Source organism: Quercus robur, chromosome 10 (assembly GCF_932294415.1).
Source record: "Quercus robur chromosome 10, dhQueRobu3.1, whole genome shotgun sequence".
Classification (NCBI taxonomy): domain Eukaryota; kingdom Viridiplantae; phylum Streptophyta; class Magnoliopsida; order Fagales; family Fagaceae; genus Quercus; species Quercus robur.
The window spans coordinates 47,838,217-47,858,659 of record NC_065543.1 but is presented as its reverse complement, the minus strand read 5'-3'; the positions used below and the strand labels follow the sequence as shown (position 1 = coordinate 47,858,659).

The following is a 20,443-nucleotide window of genomic DNA, read 5'->3' as shown; positions in this document are numbered from 1 at the left end:
TGTCCCGCTTGCATCGGTACTACATCACACAACACTTCATCTTCGTATTTACCAATTCAAAATGCAACTAACACTTGCTTGTTCACCCTGATCTCACCACTATCATTTAGCCATTGCAACTTGTACGGTCTAGGGTGCTTTACCATGGGCAATCCCAATTTCTCCACCATAATTGTGCTTGCAACATTAGTACAACTACCACCATCAATAATCACACTACATACCTTGTCTTTAACGTAGCACCTAGTGTGAAAGATGTTCTCCCGCTGTATTTCATCAACTCCTTTTACTTGCAAGCTCAATGCTCTCCTCGCTACCAATGTCAATGCGCCAGGGGCTAAATACTCCTCTTCGAAAATATCCTCTAATGGCGGCATGTCGTCGGTGTTGGAATCTTCATCATCGGTCACAATTTCACCATTGACTTGCTTGTTTGGACATTGACTTGCTATGAGGCCTCTGCCTTGACATCTAATACATTTAATATCACGATTCCTAGAGGTAGAGGCTTCAGTTTTACCTTGAGGAACGTGGCTGGTGGTCGAGGACTTGGGCTCGAGTTTGGGCGTTTGTGACTTGTCCAGCGGCTTAACATGACTCGATTTCCAAGAGGTAGAACTAGAGTTATGGCCTGCACGTGTCTCATTCCCTCTCTTGAGTTGTTGTTCCACTTTGATAGCCATATGCACCATATCTTCCAATTTCACATAATGTTGCATCTCTACCTTATCATGGATCTCCCGGTTTAAGCCAAGCAAAAATCTAGCCATTGTAGCCTCCCGATCCTCCTCTACATTAGCACGGATCATAGCAATCTCCATCTCCTTGTAGTAGTCCTCTACGCTTCAACTCCCTTGTCTAAGACCTTGTAGCTTTTTGTACAACTCTCGATAGTAGTAACTTGGAATGAATCGCTTTCTCATCACTACTTTCATCTCATCACTACTTTCATCTCCTCCCATGTGTCTATTGGGTGTTCTCTATTCCGCCTCCTGTTTATCACAAGCTGATCCCACCAAGTAATAGCATATTCAGAAAATTCAATCACGACTAATTTTACCTTCTTTGTCTCAGAGTAATTGTGGCAATCAAACACGAACTCCATCTTCTTCTCCCACTCAAGATATGCCTCAAGATCAAACCTACCTTGAAAGGACAGAATCTTCATCTTAATACCACCCAAGTTGTTATCTTTGCAATTCCTAGCTTCTCTAAATCTTCCTCCAGGTCTCCTATTGCTAACAATGGAATCCCAATCTTCTTCTTCATAAAAACCAGACCCATAACGCTCTTCATCCTCCTCCCTCGGTGGAACTCTTTCCCTTCTACGCAAATTACGACCGTTTTGTGGTTGCTCCTCACGTCTATTCTCCATTTGATCTATCCATTCGTGAACCTGCGCCATCTCCATCTTCATCACACGCCTCATCTCACTCATCATGGCCTCCAAAAACATTTTCGAATCAGCCAATTTTGTATCATCTTCGGCAATGCTCTTACCACTATCGTGAGACATGATTGCTACAAAATAAAGGTTAGAAGAAGAAGAAAAAAAAAAAAAAAAAAAAAAAAAAAAGGAACCTCACGAATCATTCCCTTACGTGTTTTCACTCAAGAATGTGGATCACTCTCCACTCGTGTTTTACTCAAAATAATATGGCTTTTACCCTCTGATGTTCTCACCACTCTTGCCTTTTTCCACTCGATAATTCTCTTTCAGTTCTTTTGAAACTAAACAAACAACTCAAAATTTCCAGCAACAATTCACCAAGAACTAATCAAGGAATCTCAGATTTGAACATAAGGAATATGGAAATTTTCAGATTAGAATTAGAAGGAATATGGCAATTTTGGAATTTTGGAAGCACAGAATAGTGAATTTTTTTTTTTTTTTTTTTTCGGACTCCTATCTGTCTTCTTCTTCGAGTCTTTTTTTTTTTTTTTATGATCAGCAACTAGCTTTTGAGAATAATGAAATAAGATTTCGAAATAACTAAGAGATGTGAGACCAAACCAATAGTTTAGACATCAACAAGACAAACAAAGATTTGAACAGATAGGGTAAAGGAAATTCGGCTAAGAAGAGATAAATATGTTAAAGGATAGGCACCTGAGCTAGAAACCTGGCTCTGATACCAAAAGATGTGAACCCCATCAAGAATAACGAGACCCAACAACGAAAGGGAACCCAAGATCGTTCTATGGACAGATTCAAATGGGAGACCTCGAGCCGTTGTTTATGACAAACAAGAACCTCGGTATAAGGAAGACGCCACAAACGGTGGTGGAAACTCCGTTTGATAAGTTGAGATGAACGCCATGGGAATTCCCGATAAGTTCGAGTAGTTATTCAAAGAACCAAAGAGAATAAACCTCACAAGTTTGATCAATAATGTTTGAAAAACGTTTACAGACTTAGATGACTATTTAAGGGCTCCTTAAAACTTGACAGACAAGAAAATATATTCTAAAATAACCCCTAATTGATACCTAACCATATTAGGAATAAAGTTTGATCTAAAAAGCATTAAATGCACCTAAAAACAAGGAAATAAATCACCTAAACCTAGAATAACGTTTTTTACATAGACCCAAAATATTTCATGTCAATTCTTAGCCTTGACCGGATCCTTCTAGAACTTGAATCAAGGTGACGATTTTTTGTTGCCCACATGGATCATGCTCAATGGGCCTCCACGAGTTTGCTTGAGCCCATAACTCTTGGATGAGTCCGTTGAGTACATCCTTGAACTTCTTTGCTTGTGCTCTCGTAACCGGCCCAATTGGTACTTGAACGAGATCCTTTGATGCGGTGCCTTGATCTCCATCAACAAATATTTTCAATAAGGTTCTACTTCAAAATGAAAGATGATTTTCTAATGGCTTTTGAGTTTGTACATTGAAAGGAAATTTTAAATGGAATTTAGTAAAAGAAAAATCAATAACATATGAAAATTAGTGGGATTCAAAAAAATAACAAGTTTCATTTTAAGATATTATAAATGATTGAGTTGAAATATATTAAAAAACTATTTTTATTTGTCTTTAATATATTTATATTTTTTAGTTATAATGTCAATTTGTATTGTTATATATAAATGCAGTGGAATATCTACAAGAAATTAAACAAGTTTATTTCAAGGTGCAAGAAATAAAACACATTTATTAATCTAAAAATACTAATTGTGTCAGAGGCTACAATGCAAGTACATTGAACATGTATATATAGAGTTGTGTATTGAAAATGTAATATATATTAACCTAAAGGGATTGTTTGGGTTGACAATTTAGGTCTTGTTTATTCCGACAAAATTGGATCATATGATATTTGGGGTGTTCGTCTCAACCCACAAAAACTTATATTTTATTCGGTGTAAATGGAGGTGTTCATCAACCTTCACTTGGGTGACGATTTTGGAAGTGCATTATTTTTTCTACCATTAAGCATTACGGGGTGGTTGCTTAGTTTGTTCGGTTTTGGGAAAAAAATAATTTAAAAGTGATATAGAGAAGGAAATGGGAGAAATTATTAAGTTTATTGGGAAGATTGCTAAAATGGTCATTCCAACCACCAGGTGATGCCATATTTACATTGGTCAATTTTGGGAAAAAAAAAAATGAAAGTGAGATAGAGAAGCCAGCAATGGGAGAAATTCTTAAAGATTATTAAAATGGCCATTCCAACCAATGAAACAATGTTATCTGAGTTAGTTTCCTAAAATTTGAAAGTGAGATAGAGAAGCCAACAATGGGAGAAATTATTATGTCCACTCGGAATATTGCTAAAATGGACATTCTAACCAGTAAAACAATGTCAATTGAGTCAACTTCCTAATCAGAATTAGAGAAAAATAAAGGCAAAAAGCACCTTTTAGTCCCTATATTTCCAGGCGACTCCCATTTTAGTTCCTACATTTTATTTTTACCGCTTTTAGTCCCTATCCTAAAAACGTTTCCCGTTTTGGTCCCTATCGTTACATCAAAAACGGAGAAAGCTGACGTGGCAAACAGTAGGAATAAATAATACTAAATTAATATCCACGTGGTCTAAATTAATAATAAAAAATATTTTTTGGCATTAAAAAATGCCACATCAGCATCTAAATTTAAAAAAAAAAATTAATTTATTAATTTTAACTAAATAAAAAAATTGAAAACATAATTAAAAACTAAAAATCATATGAATTGAGATCTAAGTATGTCTTGAACAAGAACACAAGAACATAAACTCAAATCCAAGAACACAAACTCAAAAATTTTTTTTAAAAAAAAATTATAGATCTAAGCAGATTGCAACAAAATACAAATTAGATCTGGAAAAATCAACAAATCAGAGAATTCAAGTCTCACAAAAATAAATAAATAAATAAATAATAAATCAAAAGGACTGAAATGCTCACCACCTCCATTCACGAAGAGCAAAACCTCCCTCCGACTCCATTTCAGTTTGTGGCAGAGGCACCAGACCATCGGAGCTGAAAATGCCATCATCAATGCCGATGCCGATGCCGATGTCGTTTTCACCGAAACCACCGTAACCATTCTCATTTCCATTATCCACGTGGATCAGGTTGAACGAAGATTGGGAGTAGCCAGGGTTTGGATCATTGAATCCGTAGATCTCAGGCGATGCGGAGGTGTGGTCGACGGCCACATCACCGTTAGCTGGAAATCCCCCGAATGGGACACTGGAGTAAGAAGCATAGCCTTCGTCGGCGGCAGTGAAGCTCTGTTCATCTTCGTCGTCAATGAAATGACTATTCGATGCATTCACATTAATCTCCTCCTCGCCATCGATGTCATATGCGTCGAAGGAAGACATTGCTCTCTTTCTCTCTCTCTAAAAAAACAAGTAAAAACAAGGAAGACAATTTACTGGGTTTTTTTTTTTTTAATTTCTGGGTTTATGTTCGGATCTGAGTTTGTGTTCTTGTTGTTCTTGTTCAAGACACACTTAGATCTCAATTCATATGATTTTTAGTTTTTAATTCTGTTTTTTTTTTTTTATTCAGTTAAAATTGATAAATTAATTTTTTTAATTTAGATGTTGACATGGCATTTTTTAATGCCAAAAAGCATTTTTTATTATTAATTTAGGCCACGTGGATATTAATTTAGTATTATTTATTCCTGCCGTTTGCCACATCAATTTTCTCCATTTCTGATGTAACGACAAGGACCAAAACATGATGCATTTTTCAGGATAGGAACTAAAAGTGGTAAAAATAAAATGTAGGGACTAAAATGGGGAATCGCGTGAAAATGTAGAGACTAAAAGGTGCTTTTCACCAAAAATAAATAAATAACCACCAGATGATATCATATTTGCATTGATGACAGTGTTTTATTAGTTGAGAAAACTAGGGAGGACCACTTCAGTAGTCCTCCAGTGGACCTAATAACTTCTCTAGCAATGGGGGCACAAAAAAATTTAACACCTACTAGATTTAGCAGATTGTTAGTGATAGGCTTCGTTCTTCCTCAACTTAACATATTGTTCACATGGAACAATTAAACTTGATCTTTTCAGCTTTTCCATCAGCTACAGTATTGTGTCTGGACTATCACATTGACTGAAGTTTTTTTTTTTGTATTGTTTATAAAAGTGATGACTACTTATAAATAAAAATAAAAAATAAAAAATAAAATTGATGTCAATAGTGGCCCAAATGAAAACCGGTAGAAACTTTTTTGCTAACTCAACTAGTGTGAAAAATATTGTCAAATTTTTTATATACGTAGCAGTGTACTCATGGGGTATATTCGACTACCATTATGGGGAAAGCTAAAGTCCACAGTTTGTTTTATTTGGGTTTGGGTTTGGTTTTCTTTTTCCTTTTTTTGCTTAAAGGCAAGTCCAGGACCTTTGGGTCTTTTGATATAAGAGTTTTTTTTTTTTTTTTTTAAGCTAAAGGTTCAAATTTTCATTTTATTTTAGGCATGACTAATCCAATTTAAAGACCCTAAATTAAAGTTGGCAAATAAGGAGGAAAAAATAAAACACTGATCCTGATGTCAATTCACCAGATCAATCTTGTCATTTATTCTTTGTCCTTTTTTATCCTCCATTTTTGAATAATGTTAGAGATACAAACTTTTTTAAAATTTTTTTTACAAATTGTTGATGTGGTGAGTGGTTATTGGTAAATGAAAAAATTATATTAATAACGAGCCTAGATAAAAACTAATAAGAAGCTGATCACATCAACAATTTATAAAAATGTTGTAAAATAGTTTGTGGTTATAGCATTACTCTCCATTTTTTTCCGTCTTTTTCTTTCCTTAAGTAGACAATAAATACATTGCTGGTATACCTTAGATCATGGTAATACAGTATAATACTTGCCGTCAAGAAGTTACATATACTTGGTCTCAACCAATTTAGCACTACAACTTTAGTTTATAAAACTTCAATTAGTACATTCATTTTATGAGTTACATTAACTGTTAAATAGCACATAAAATGCAAAACGAAAATGAGATCACAACAAATTGTGTCCTAATATACTTCAAAGTTCAAACCACCCAAAGATTGTGAAAACATCAATATAACAATGAACATGGTAGATTATTACACAAATCTTCCTCTAAATTTATATATTATACAAGTTTCGCACATCTTCATTGCTTTGTTACCAGCATGATGTTTGCATTTTCAGTTCAAAACTCAAGTGCCACCTTTAAAAAACAGAGGGGTAGCACCAGTTTGGTTGGCTGGTGAAATCTCCATATCATTCAAACTCCCTGAGGATTGTGCTATTGATGCTGAAGAGGACCAAGAGGTGGACAAGATATAATTCTCCTGTTTAATGAATTTCATTAAGAAAATTACATAGATAGATGATGGAAAAATTGATGGTGCCTAAGTAAAGTTTATGGTAGAAAATAAAAGGCAATGGCATCATTGGCCGAAAGAAATACAGTAAGTGATTAATGTATGGTAGAATGGTCAAGAGCCATATAGCAATATAGTGGCATTTCTAATTTCTCTTTTTCTTTTGTGAAGAGAATTAGGATTCAAATTCTGCATCCTCAACGTTATAATTATCAAATTATCAACAACAAAAAAATGAATAGTAGTACGATATAGGGTAGTCCCAAGTGAAAATTGAATGCCAAATTTTATTTCATAGTTAATTGTTAATTTAACCCAAAAAAAAAAAAAAAGAGAGTGAGAGAGAGAGTAGAATATAGTCTAAATTGGTAAAAAAGTAGCAGTTGTTCATAATCAAAGTCTGTTAAATATATATTGGCTGAATTTCATTAACATTATGGTTCCATCAAAAGTTTCTAATTTCCACCCGCCACCGAAGTAGAGTAGTTCCTCTCCATTTGGAACCAGTTCTATTTATAGATCTTAATGTATGAATGGAAGATTTACCATCCAATTTGGAGTATGTATTCCAAATATTAACTAAATAAAGTTTGCTTACCCTTTCTTCAAAAAAAAATTTATTAACAAATATTCAAAGATCTATTTAAAATAATAAACCATTCATGACTTAAGAAATGGGAAGTGTATTTGAAAATAACCTCATGAGCTGACTCTCAAAAAAAAAAAAACCTCATGAGCTAGTCGAGGATAAGAGCTTCCTTCCAAACTCTTGATTTTCCCATGCCATCAATTTCTATAAATGAAAAAACATTCTTAAGCAACTTTAACTTTTTTTCATCCTCTTGGTTGTCATCCATTAGGGATAAAAACTTTAAACAAGTTTAAGATGTTCTTGCATTTTTAGAGAAAACTTAAGAGGTATATATAGAAATGTTGGGTGATAAAACCAATGGCAAAAGTGAAAGGTTACTGAAATTTTAAGGATCCTTTTTTTTTTTTTGGTAATTTTATATAGGCGTAAATGCACTTTTAGTCTCTACATTTTGCAGTTTTTTCCATTTTGGTCCCTACATTTTATTTTTATCACTTTTAGTCCCTAAACCAATTAACGCATGACATTTAAGTCCTTACCGTCAGCCAACTAATGGGAAAAGCTGAGATGGCAAACAGAACACCCTATTAGCTGACATGGCACTGATGTGACACTGATGTGGCGATTAAAATATTATTAAAAAATAATATTTGGCATTTTTATATGCCACGTTAGCATTTTAATTTTTTATAAAAAGCCATGTCAGACAATTTAAAGCAAAAAACAAAATCTTTAACAAAAAGTAAATTAAATTTTTTTTTTAAAAAAAAACTTAAATCTAATTTAAACTAAAATCATTTCTTTAAAAAAAAAAATCCTTATCTTTTTAATTATTTTTGTTTTTGTTTTTATTTTTCTTTAACCTCAACAACTTTAAAAATGATAGCAACTTTATCTTTTGAGATTATCTTTTTTTTTTTTTCTTTGAGATAATCTCAAAAAGACTAACCTCGATGGTCCTCCACCAAATATCCAAATAGATCAAATTCTCTCTTTGAGATAATCTCATCAAAGATTAATCTCAAATTCTCTCTCTCTCTCTCTCTCTCTTCACCGTCCATGGATAGAATCTCTCACTCTCCACTATAAGTCCATCACCAGAGCTCACTTAGCCTTCTTCTCCACCACACACTGGAGCTCACAAGCAGACCAACGACGAGTAGATTGTGCTTCTCTCTTGATGCGGGGAAAACGATGGGAACAATGGATTTCGCCGGAAAAACGAACTCGACCTACGTGAGAGAGAACGATGCAACAAGGCCAAACTCTTTCTTCGATTGATGAGGACGACAACGACGACGAGGTAGTCGTTTGTCAAGTCATCGTCGTTTGACGAAGTGACCGAGGAGGCAGAAATAGTGGGGTTTAACGACATCGTTTTGGTGGAGTTAGGGTTGGTGGTGTGAAACGATTTCGTTGGATTTAAGGAGGTAGAAATGATGCCATTGGATATGCTCCAAACCCAGAAACCATAGAATTTTTCTTTGAGTTTTTTGTTACTTGTTGTTGTGTTTGGTTGCTAAGAGATGGGTTTGTTTGGTTGGGTTTGATTTGCTCTTAATCAATGGTGGTGGTGGGTTTGATTGTGAGAACATGAAGTTTGCTGGGTATTCTTGCTCTTGTTCTGGGTTTGATTGTGAGAAGGTGAAGTTTGATTCTGGGTTTGCTCTTGTTCTCTTCGACTTGCACTGTTGATTTCTTTGATTTGTTTCTTGTTTTTCTGGATTTGATAGAGATTAGATTTGGTTGCTGGATTTTTTTTGTGAAAACGATTTGATTGCTAGATTTAGATTTGGGGTTTGTCATATATTGGTTTGGGTGCTGGGTTTATTTCTTGGATTTGGAAAGAACATGAAGAACAAGTTCTTATTTTCTTATTAAAAAAATTATTTTAAGTTTTTTTTTTAATTTATTTTCTTTTTTGGTTTAAATTGTCTGACATGGCTTTTTATAAAAAAAAAAATTAAAATGCTGACGTGGCATATAAAAATGCCAAATAATATTTTCATCGCCACATCAATGCCACATCAGCGTCACATCAGCTAATAGGTGTTCCATCTGCCACCTCAGCTTTTCCCGTTAGTTGGCTGATGGTAAGGACTTAAATGTCACGCGTTAATTGATTTAGGGACTAAAAGTGATAAAAATAAAATGTAGGAACCAAAATGAAAAAAATGCAAAATGTAGGGACTAAAAGTGCATTTACGCCTTTTATCTAACTCACCTAACACTTGATGCAAACTGTAACATTTCGTACCCAAAACAAACGCATTTGTCATGAGATTCAACGTGGCAAAAAGGATAACAAAATTAAAAATTATTAAAATTCAGAAGCATGTATTCACATGATTTCACCAATATTCATACATAATGCTTATTTAACTTTTAAAATTTGAGTAACGTATGTAAACAATGTAACGCCTATTCAACTTTTAAAATTTGAGAAATGTAATGCCTATTCAACCTTTAAAATTTGAATTCAAGTTTTAGAATTTGAGACACATGACACCTATTAAACTTTTAAAAATTGTGAAAAAAAAAAAAATTATACTCACGTTTAATACCATTCAATGTGGTAAAGTAAAAGTAATGGAAATTTTGAAAACATTTTTTATATGATTTTATTCGACTTGGGAAATATTTGAGTTTTAGAAATTATTAACAAGTGTAGAAACAGGTTATTCTTTTTCTACCCATCATCATCAATGGTGAAGCCAAGGAGGCCTGGCCCCACCAAAGTTCACATTGCTTATATGTTTGACAATTGATTTGCTCCTATTTTTTTTTTTTTTTTTTTAAATCCCATCCATTTTCTTTTTTTTCATGAATTTTTTAATCTATATTTTAAAGGTTAAAAAAAAATTGCTAGTAATATACTAAACTTTTGAGTTTAATATTATTTTATCGATGAGCTCTGAAATTTCAAGTGCATACATATTCACAATGAAATTTTAAAAATTTTACAATTTGATCATTTTATATATTAACCAAATATCAAAAATTCAAATGTGATATATTTGATATTTGTCTAGATATTTGATATATGTGAATCATTAGTGAAATTTTTACATTAAAAAAATGATAATTATTTATTTTCATGTACATAAATAATGGTGCAATTCATATGTATTAAAAAATACAAAAATCTAGTATTTTTTACTTAATTCTATTTGAATAAAGAGATCTATTTCAACTATAGAAATTAAAAAGCCAAGTTGAGTAAAAAATTACTATTGTTTTAATTTACAAGTACTATGATTCCGGGTGATACAATCAATGACAATTAAAACTAGATGAAAGATAATGTCGGTCTCTAAAATTTACCTATTGAGCACCTTTAGTCTCTAGTCTAGAGTTTCTTAAAGTTTAAAATACACACACACACAAAGGAGAGGAAAAGGAGTTCTAACACAAAAACACACCACAATTTCACTCAAAAGTCATGGTAACTTTTAAGGGAGGGTGGCAAGTTATACTACACATAACACACTCTCTTAAGCAATCAGGGACGGAACCAGGATTTGAACCTGGTGGGGCCAAAGCATGAACCAAAAAAAATTTAAGTGACATGGTTTATTAAAAAAAAAAAAATCATGGTAGACAAAACAATTGCACATTATTACCATAAATATTTAAGTCAAGAAGGAAATAATATGAACCAAAAAAGTTGAAAGTTACAATATGATATTCTAACATTTTCGAAGAAGAATAATAAAAAATGAGGAGGACTTCAGATCTCCAGATTTTTGGGTAATTAGAATTAATATGTGAATTTTATCACGTTGACCAACTCACCAATATGATAAATTCATACTTTTGGATGCAACTGAAAATCACACTAATGAAGTTTTCAAATTTTTGTTTAAGGATTTTAAAAAATTGGGATATTAATATTAAGAGTTGGCAATACCACATCAGCAATATTGGCTTCTAAAAGAATTTTGCATTTATCTTTTGAAAAAAATTTAAATATTGTAATTAACTTTCCCATAGTTTATAAATCAATTAAAAATTCATATAAATTATTGTCATCCCCGTAAGGGATTTTTTTTTTTATGAGATTATTTTTGGTTAAGGATTATTGAATTATGATATTGGTGATTTGTGGAGTTTTTGTTGTATTATATTTGGACTATAGAGGGGCCACGAGTCCAAAGAAAGGGTTAAGTGATTAGTTTCTTTTGCGCTATTTGAACTGATCTAAAAATTTGAGGGGGCCAATTATAAACTCTAAAATATGAGTCATTCAATATAATACTTAAATTTTTCAAAGAAATGGTTTTTTTTGGGGGGGGGAGGAGGAAGGGCATGGCCCCCCCTGCCCCTTAGTGGGTTCGTCCCTGTAAGTAACATAGGACAATTATCCCTTTTTTTTCTTTTTCTTTTTCTTTTTTGAGAATAGAAAGTGTGACTTTAAATAAAGTAGTATGGAAAAAATAATAATAATAATACATATAGCTGATCATCTTAACTAATCTATCAATTAGAACCCATGACTAGCTCCAAAATTTTGGAACTAAGACTTTGTTTGTTGTTGTTATGTTGTTAATTCAATCCCAAATACTCATGAATAAAAGAATGAGAGAGACAGAGATCTAAGCCTTGGTTTACAATTCCTTTTGCAATTCTTCTGTGTTCCTTTTACGATTCCTTAATTTAAAAAAAAAAAAAAAAAAAAAAAAAATAGAATAAATGAAAGTAGTTCCTCAAAGTACATAATTGAATTTTTTTTTTTTTTTTTTTTTTTTGGGTTTCTCAAATGCAACGAACTGAATCAAAGAATCTAACAAATAACAATTCTGATTCGTTCAATTCGAAAATCGAATTAAAAAAAAAAAAAATTGAAGCTTCTCTTTGTCAAGAATCTTGATGGCCACGTTCTCGCCAGTGTCAATGTTCCGGGCAAACCTGGCGACCATTTTGAAGCTAATACATAAGTAGTTGAAATTTTTGTAGTTGAGAAAAATGAAATCAAAGTTGAAACTTGAAATATTTAACATAAAAGAATAGAGAATCCAGTAAGAAAAAGGAATTAAATTCTAAACCAACTAACCAAGTAGGAAAATAAAATAAACATTTGCAATAAAATTAAATAATATTTATTAATCAATTGGGCTAACTAGTACCTGGCCAGGCTGGCCTTGAACATCTAGCCACAAGATATGGGGCCGTCATTAAAAAATAAGAATACAAAATTAATTAAATCTAAAAGAGTATCTCTTGTTTTTTTTTTTTTTTTTTTTTTTTTGATACTAATAAAAAATAAAAGAGTATCTCTTGATAAATTTGATACTAATAAATAATAATGAAGAAAATATAACATAAAATTTAGGTGAAAATATTGATAGCTTAGATTTATTATCAAAACTAAAAAATTTAAAATAAATTTTACACATAGTAATTGAAAATACTCCAATCAGTGAACTTAGTTATAAAAGAAAACTTCTTCTTAAAAATAAATATAAAAGAAAACTATATTTTTTTCAATGCATGAATGGCTTACTGAAGTCTTAGTTAAAGCATATTTTACCGTTGCTTTTGTAGAAGCTAAGAGGCTTTTCAAAATAAAATTGATATTTAGTTAAAGCACATTCTACGTACTTAAGATCGAGTCACAAGTCTCTCTGTCTCTCTGGAAGAATGGTCCCATTCTCCCTCTAGGCAGTAGATGTGTTTTGTCCCTTACGTAAGGAGTGTTTTGTTTTCTTATTCTACTGTTTTTATCTGGTTGTGCTGTTTTGTTATTGACTTCTATTTGTCTCCATTCTCGTTTCACTACTGGTGTGCCGAGACTAGTGGGTGTCTTTTTCTGGGGTATTGGGAAACAATTTTCTTTCATTTTTTTCTTCTCCAACTTGTTCTTTGATATGGAAGACCTAGCAGCTAGTTGGGATAACTTGTCTTTGTCCGAAAAAGAAAAATCTGGGTACACTATGCGGGCGGACCATCGTACTGGGGAGTATATGTTGGCTGCCAAATTTCTTACTCCATGCTTCTTGATAATGGAGGCGGTGGCTAGAACATTTAAGCAGCTGTGGAGATCAACAAACGGCTTTAAAATTAGGCGCTTGGGAGAACACAAGTGTCTTTTTGTCTTTGACAACCTCCCTGATGTAGACCGTATCATCAAAAATCAGCCTTGGAGTTTCGACAAATACCTAGTTGTTATTCAAAGGTATGATGGCAAATCCCCGGTTCATGAATTAATCTTTAACAAGACTACGTTTTGGGTGCAGGTTCATGACATCCCATACAGGTATATGACGAAGCATATGGCTGAATGTTTATGTGATATTATCGGTGAAGTGCAAAAATCTTCTGGGGCAGTCGATGATGATGGGGGTCAGTTCATGAGAGTTCGAGTTACTCTTGATATAAACTTACCGCTATGTCGGGGCCGTGTTATTACCTTTGAAGGAGGGGGCAAGTCTTGGGTTTCCTTCAAGTATGAGCGCCTTCCGAATCTGTGTTACTGGTGTGGTGGTCTAAGCCATGATGAAAAAAATTGTGACTTATGGATTAGCAGTAAGGGTACTCTCAAGGCCGAAAATCAACAATTTGGGCCATGTTTAAGAGCCGCTCCGTACACCTCTACTGGGAGAGACGTTATCTACGTTCCAGGGTATTATGAGAACCGGTTCTCAAAGCCGGATAATCTGTCACAGTATCCGGTGGATGCAGCGGCTATGGAGGTGGGAGTTAATTCAGAGGCGCCGGTGGAGCATTCAGTTAAGGGAAAGGCGCATGTTGAGGAGTTAGTTAATGCAGTATCCGTTTCAAATTCAAACTCACCTGCTAGGATGGAAGGAGTAACGCACGATAAACTTAATAGTTCTATTCCTAAAATTACGGAAGCAGTATCCCAGCCAGTTATGGAAATTCCAACGGATCAGAAACAGAGTAATGACAGGGATTTATTCTCGGAAACACTTAAGGAGATTGACGCTGAAATCTCCAAATTTGATTCCCCTAGCCACGTGGATGTAAGCAACGAGTCTCCATGCAATCGTTCTGTCTGTAGTGCTCCTTGCCCCACGCCCCAAGCACGTGACTCACTTAAGCAGCCCAGCTCTTTCCAATTACAGAATTCGACCCTCACTGAAGTCCCTGTCTTGACCGATACCTCTGTTCCACATTCAGGTACCTGGAAAAGATTTCCTCGCCCACACCAGGGGGTTGCCTCTTCGCAAGTCCAAAACTCATCCTTAAAAAGGCCCTTTTCTCTACTCCATGAATCAAATGAGTTACCTAACAAAAAACGTTTGGTTTCTTAGGCGAAGTCAGGAAGTATTACTCTATTGGCAGAGACTGATATTCAGTCCTGCCAGGAGCCATGAGTGTCCTAGTTTGGAATTGTCGTGGACTTGGGAACCCACAGACAATTCGAGAGCTCGGGAATTTGGTCCGGGCACAAGATCCTACAGTTGTGTTCTTGGCCGAGACATGGCTGACAGAAGATAGGCTGAAGTTTCTTTTGCGGAATTTTGTTTGTGATCAGAAGTTTGTTGTTTCAAAAATAAGTCAGGGGGGCGGTCTTGCTCTTCTGTGGAGGTCTGATTTTGATGTTAATGTAGTGTCTTCTTCAATAAATCATATTGATGCTGTGATTAATTCAGGGAAGGAAAACTCTTGGAGATTTACGGGTTTCTACGGTAATCCCGAGACTCACAAGCATCATGATTCTTGGGCTGTCCTAAAAAATCTGAACCGAAATTCTTCTTTGCCTTGGCTTTGTTCGGGTGATTTTAATGAGATTTTAAGATCTCATGAAAAGAAAGGTGGTAGAGCAAGACCGGAGGTGCAGATGAGGGACTTCCGGGAAACATTGGATGAATGTGCTTTTGCCGACTTGGGGTTTAGTGGTCAAAAATTCACTTGGTGTAAAAGGTTGGCAGGAGGTGTTATGGTTTGGGAGCGTCTTGATAGGGCCGTGGCTAATCAAGAATGGATTTCTATGTTTCCGGGATACTCAGTAACTCATCTTGACAAGGTCTTCTCGGACCATAAACCCTTAAGTATTCATATGGAGGGGTTTCAAATCCGAAATCAAAGACCATGGAGGTTTGAACAAGTTTGGTTGAATGATGAGGCGTGTCGTTCTACGGTGGAAGCCGCTTGGGAGAGCCCTTTCTTCTCTCCCAATCCGATGTCTGTGGTTGAGACTAACGTGAAAAATTGTCAGAGGCATTTAAAAAAATGGAGTAAGGAATCTTTTGGTAATATATCTTGGGCTCTTGTGGAAAAAAAAAATCAAATCAAAGTGGCGGAAGGGGAGGCGGTGAGAAGTGGAAATGGGGACCGGTTACATGCCTTGAAGGTTGAATTAAGGGAACTTCTTATTAAGGAAGAAAAGCTTTGGCAGCAGCGTTCCAAGTTGCATTGGCTTAAAGAAGGGGATCAAAATACACGTTACTTTCATGGTAAAGCTTCTCAGAGGTATAGGAAAAACTGTATCAAACGCCTAAGAAACAAAAATGGGGAGTGGGTTGATGGGGAGGACCAAATTGCTCAATTATTTATTGACTATTACAGTGAGCTTTTCACAACTTCAAATCCATCTCATTTGGCGGAGGTATTGGAGAATATTTCGCAGGTTGTCTCAGATTCTATGAATGCGGATTTGGTGAAACCTTTTGTTAAGCAAGAGGTGGATGTGGCTCTTAAGCAAATGTCACCTCTGAAAGCGCCAGGCCCGGATGGCATGCCCCCCATTTTCTATCAACACTATTGGGACTCCATTGGTGATGACGTGTCTTGTGCAGTTCTTTCCTGCCTCAATTCAAGTTCTATCCCAGCTAGTCTTAATCATACTCATATCACCCTTATCCCCAAAATAAAAAATCCCGAAAGTGTTTCTGATTTCAGGCCTATATCTTTATGTAATATTTTGTATAAGTTAATTTCTAAGGTGTTGGCTAACCGTTTGAAAACTCTGTTGCCATATGTTGTATCAGAATCCCAGAGTGCCTTTCAATCCGATAAGGCTATCTCGGATAATATTTTGGTAGCTTTTGAAACATTACATCATATGAAGATCAAAAAAACGGGGAAGGAGGGGTTTATGGCTATGAAATTGGATATGAGTAAGGCTTACGATAGGGTTGAGTGGATTTTTTTGGAGAAGTTGATGCGAAAGTTGGGTTTCCATGAGAGATGGGTTGGTATGGTTATGGCTACAATCAAATCCGTGTCTTACTCCTTTTTGATCAATGGGTTCCCTCGAGGTTTCATTAAGCCTACTAGGGGGATTCGTCAAGGCGACCCCCTATCCCCTTATCTTTTCTTGTTGTGCTCGGAAGGATTAAATGGGTTGCTCAATAAAGCCGTGGCTAGGGGTGATTTAAGGGGCTTCTCGCTTTGTAAGAATGGCCCACAAATCTCACACTTATTCTTTGCCGATGATAGCTTGATTTTTTGTCGGGCAAGGATGGGTGATGTGCAAGCAATTCAAGTGGCGTTATCCCTATATGAGAGAGCATCCGGGCAAAAAATAAATGGCTCAAAAACAAATCTTTTTTTTGGTAAAATCTGTCCTTGAGAGCACCAAACTAGATTTGATGAACTACCTAGGTGTGCCAGAGATTAAGGAGTATGAAAAGTACCTAGGATTGCCGGCTATGGTGGGTAGGAAGAAAAAGGAGAGTTTTATCTATATAAAGGAGAGGATTTGGGGGAAACTTCAAGGGTGGAAGGAGAAACTATTGTCACAAGCCGGTAGGGAGGTGTTATTGAAAGCTATTGTGCAAGCAATCCCATCTTTTGCTATGAGTTGTTTTCTTTTACCGGTGAACCTTTGCCATGAGATTGAGGTTATGATAAAAAAAAAATTTTGGGGTCAACGTGGAGAGAGAAGAAAGATTCATTGGAAAAATTGGGAGTCTTTGTGTATGCCAAAAAATGAAGGCGGAATGGGTTTCAAGGAGCTTAGGAAATTCAACGAAGCCATGTTAGCTAAACAAGTTTGGCGGCTAGTGCATGACAAAAAATCTCTCTTTTATCGGATTTTTAAGGCAAAGTTTTTCCCTTCGGGTGATATTTTTTCAGCCCATGTCAAAATGGGGTCATATGCATGGCGGAGTATCCTTAAGGCACGCTACATAATTGCTGAAGGTGCTAGATATAGAGTGGGGAACGGCCAATCTGTCCGGATTTACAATGATTGTTGGCTGCCTGGTGATGGGTCAGGCAAAGTGATCTCTCCCCCCTCCTTGTTACCTGCTGATGCGAGAGTTTCAGACATTATTGATGCTGATGCGGGTTGGTGGAATGTGTATCTGTTGGAACGAGCTTTTCTGCCATTTGAGGTACAAAAAATAAAATCCATCCCTCTTTGTCTTATCCCACAAGAAGACATTTTGATTTGGCCAAAAACTAAGGATGGCCAGTATTCGGTGAAGCTTGGGTACCAACTGGTGTGTGCCAAGGAGCTCTCTGGTTCAGCGTCAGGATCATCAAATGAGGTAAACCGGAGGTTATGGTCTGGTTTATGGAGAATGAAGGTGCCCAGCAAAGTCAAGACTTTTGCTTGGCGGGCTTGCTCGGAGTCCCTTCCCACGATGGTGAATTTGGCTAGGCGAAGGGTGGTTCTTTCAAGCAGCTGCACGGGGTGTAACAGGGGGCCTGAGACAGTGTTTCATGCTCTATGGGGGTGTGAGAAGGTGAAGGTGGCATGGGGTACTAACTTTGATGAGTTGCGGAGTGCAACGAATCAAAATTTATTTTTTGTTGATCTTTTCAGGTTGGCGCTGCAGAATCCACGTGGAGCTGAAGGTTTCATCATGATCTGTTGGTCTATCTGGAACCGGCGTAACAAAATCCGAGTCAATGAGGTTGCTGCTCCCCTTGAGAAGATTCCGGAGTTGGCACAGAAGCAGCTGACGGATTTTCAGCAACTGTGTGCAAAACCAGAAACAAAAATGGTGGCGCGGAAAGTCATCTGGAAGCCTCCTGATGCAGCGCTGCTGAAAGTTAATTTCGACGGAGCGGTCTTCGACGATCTGGGAGCTGCCGGAATTGGTGTGGTGGTGCATAATTCTCTGGGTGAGGTCTTGGCGGCACTGTCTGAAATAATCCCCTTGCCTTCATCCATCGTTGCTCTGGAAACTATGGCAGCAAGGCGGGCTGCTCTGTTTGTCCGTGAGTTCGGTTTCAGTGGTGTTATTTTTGAAGGGGATTCGGAAGAGTCTATTTCAGCTATTAAGAAGAAAAATTTTCAGCATCTAGTTGTGGGTCATTTAGTTCAAGACATTATGTCTTCAGTCAGTATGTTCCAATACTATTCTTTCTCTCATATGCGTCGGCATGGCAATGTTTTAGCACATGCGTTGGCTAGACGAGCGAGATTGTCTTTTCCTACTATAGTTTGGATGAATTCCGTTCCTGCGGATATTTATCGTTTTTTTGTATCTAACATTCCAGTAATAAAATAATTTTTTTCGCCCTGGTCGGGCAGGCCTGGTCGAGTCACAATAAATGATTAAGTGCATTAATCATATTAACAACTAAATGAGAGATGTCAAGAAAACTTGAATACAATTTTATTAAATTATTAATTTTCCAAGTAAATAGCGAATCACAGCCCTTAAATTTTGGATCATTTTAATTTTACCCTTCTTAATGTTTCAAATTTTTGATATGCTACCCTAATATTAGGGGATCATTTTGGTTGATAAGCCCTCTGTCTATTTTTTGCTTATATGTCCATTAAGTGACACATAAGTCTATTATATATGCTAGTTGGCCCAATTCAATCTTGAGCACACATTTAGTGTGATGGTAGAGTACACATATTAGAGTTATAGAGTACTTAATTTATGTATTTAATTGTTTTATAATACTTGTGGGGGTAGTCAATCAACAGGCCCATTAAGGTCAGGATCGTTGGGCCTGTGGCCCATCCGAGGATGCATATTCGTCCGAGGAGGCCAAGTCAGGTCATAAGGCAATTACCCAAGGGGGGGGGGGGTGGTAGTCAATATCACGAAAGTAGAGTTCCGTATTCGTCCGGGGACACTATACTCCTCGGCAATATGCGTTCGAGGACGATCAAGACGCGGTCTTGTTACAACCGAACCTCGGAATTATGTCACCACTGAAGATGGGATAACAGACCAAGAATAAGAAAGAAAAGGCAAACAAATATCTATAACTACAGTTGCCTCCGCATTAATTACCTCTCAACCAACTCTCTGACCGCATTAATGTGGAGGTGATATCTGAACAGTAAGGAGGCAGCCTTACAGCTGCCCATAGGAAGTTCCAAGAGGTGCTAGATGGGACAGAAAGGAATCCCCAGAACCCAACCTACATGTGTGTGGTGAGGATGGAACACAGAAGATGGTATATAAACTGAAAGAAGAGCATGCAAGAGGGGGATCGGAACAGAAAAGAAAGAAAGAAAGCACAGACTGAGCAAGAAGAACGTAAAGAAAAAGAACTGTATCGATTACGAAAACAAAAACGATTGCTGTGCCAGCTCTGAGCCTTCAATATACGTGAGGGTGAATCTTTTCATTCCACAAAAAGTTAATCTAGTTCTTAACACCCACGCTCTACAAATTATATTGTTTGGGCCTATTTACGTGCGAACCCAGTATCATTTTGGGTCGTTACAAATCGTGTCCTTACAATACTCTTTTACTCATTCATTATATTTTTATTTGTCCCCTTCACCCAAAAACAAATTTTTAACTTCACCACAAATAGACGCCTTCATGGATGACACATCAGCGCCTTCACAACCAAAACCTTTGACTGACTCCAAAAAGCCCTTAAAGATTTGAATTTCGTACCAACGTTGGGATGAAGACTCTATGGCTTTAGCTTTTGATCTGAGAAACAACCCAAAATTGTATTATGAACTCATGGGTACACAGGCTATAGGCTAAGGGGGTGTTTGTATTTCATGTTTCTATAACTCATAACTCTATTTCCATCACCCATAACTCAAAAATGGTGGGATCCATGACCGAGAGGCTTGTTTGGATTTTGTTTCCAGTTATTGTTTCCATCACTCA

General features: G+C 36.2%; 1 protein-coding gene across 1 annotated transcript; it reads right to left on the bottom strand.

The window, feature by feature from the left end:
* Positions 1-931: 931 nt before the first annotated feature.
* Positions 932-1,516, bottom strand: LOC126704268 (uncharacterized). Its single transcript, XM_050403279.1, has one exon. The coding sequence runs from the start codon at positions 1,514-1,516 to the stop codon at positions 932-934; it is 585 nt and encodes a 194-aa protein (XP_050259236.1).
* Between the last annotated feature and the right edge of the window lie 18,927 nt (positions 1,517-20,443).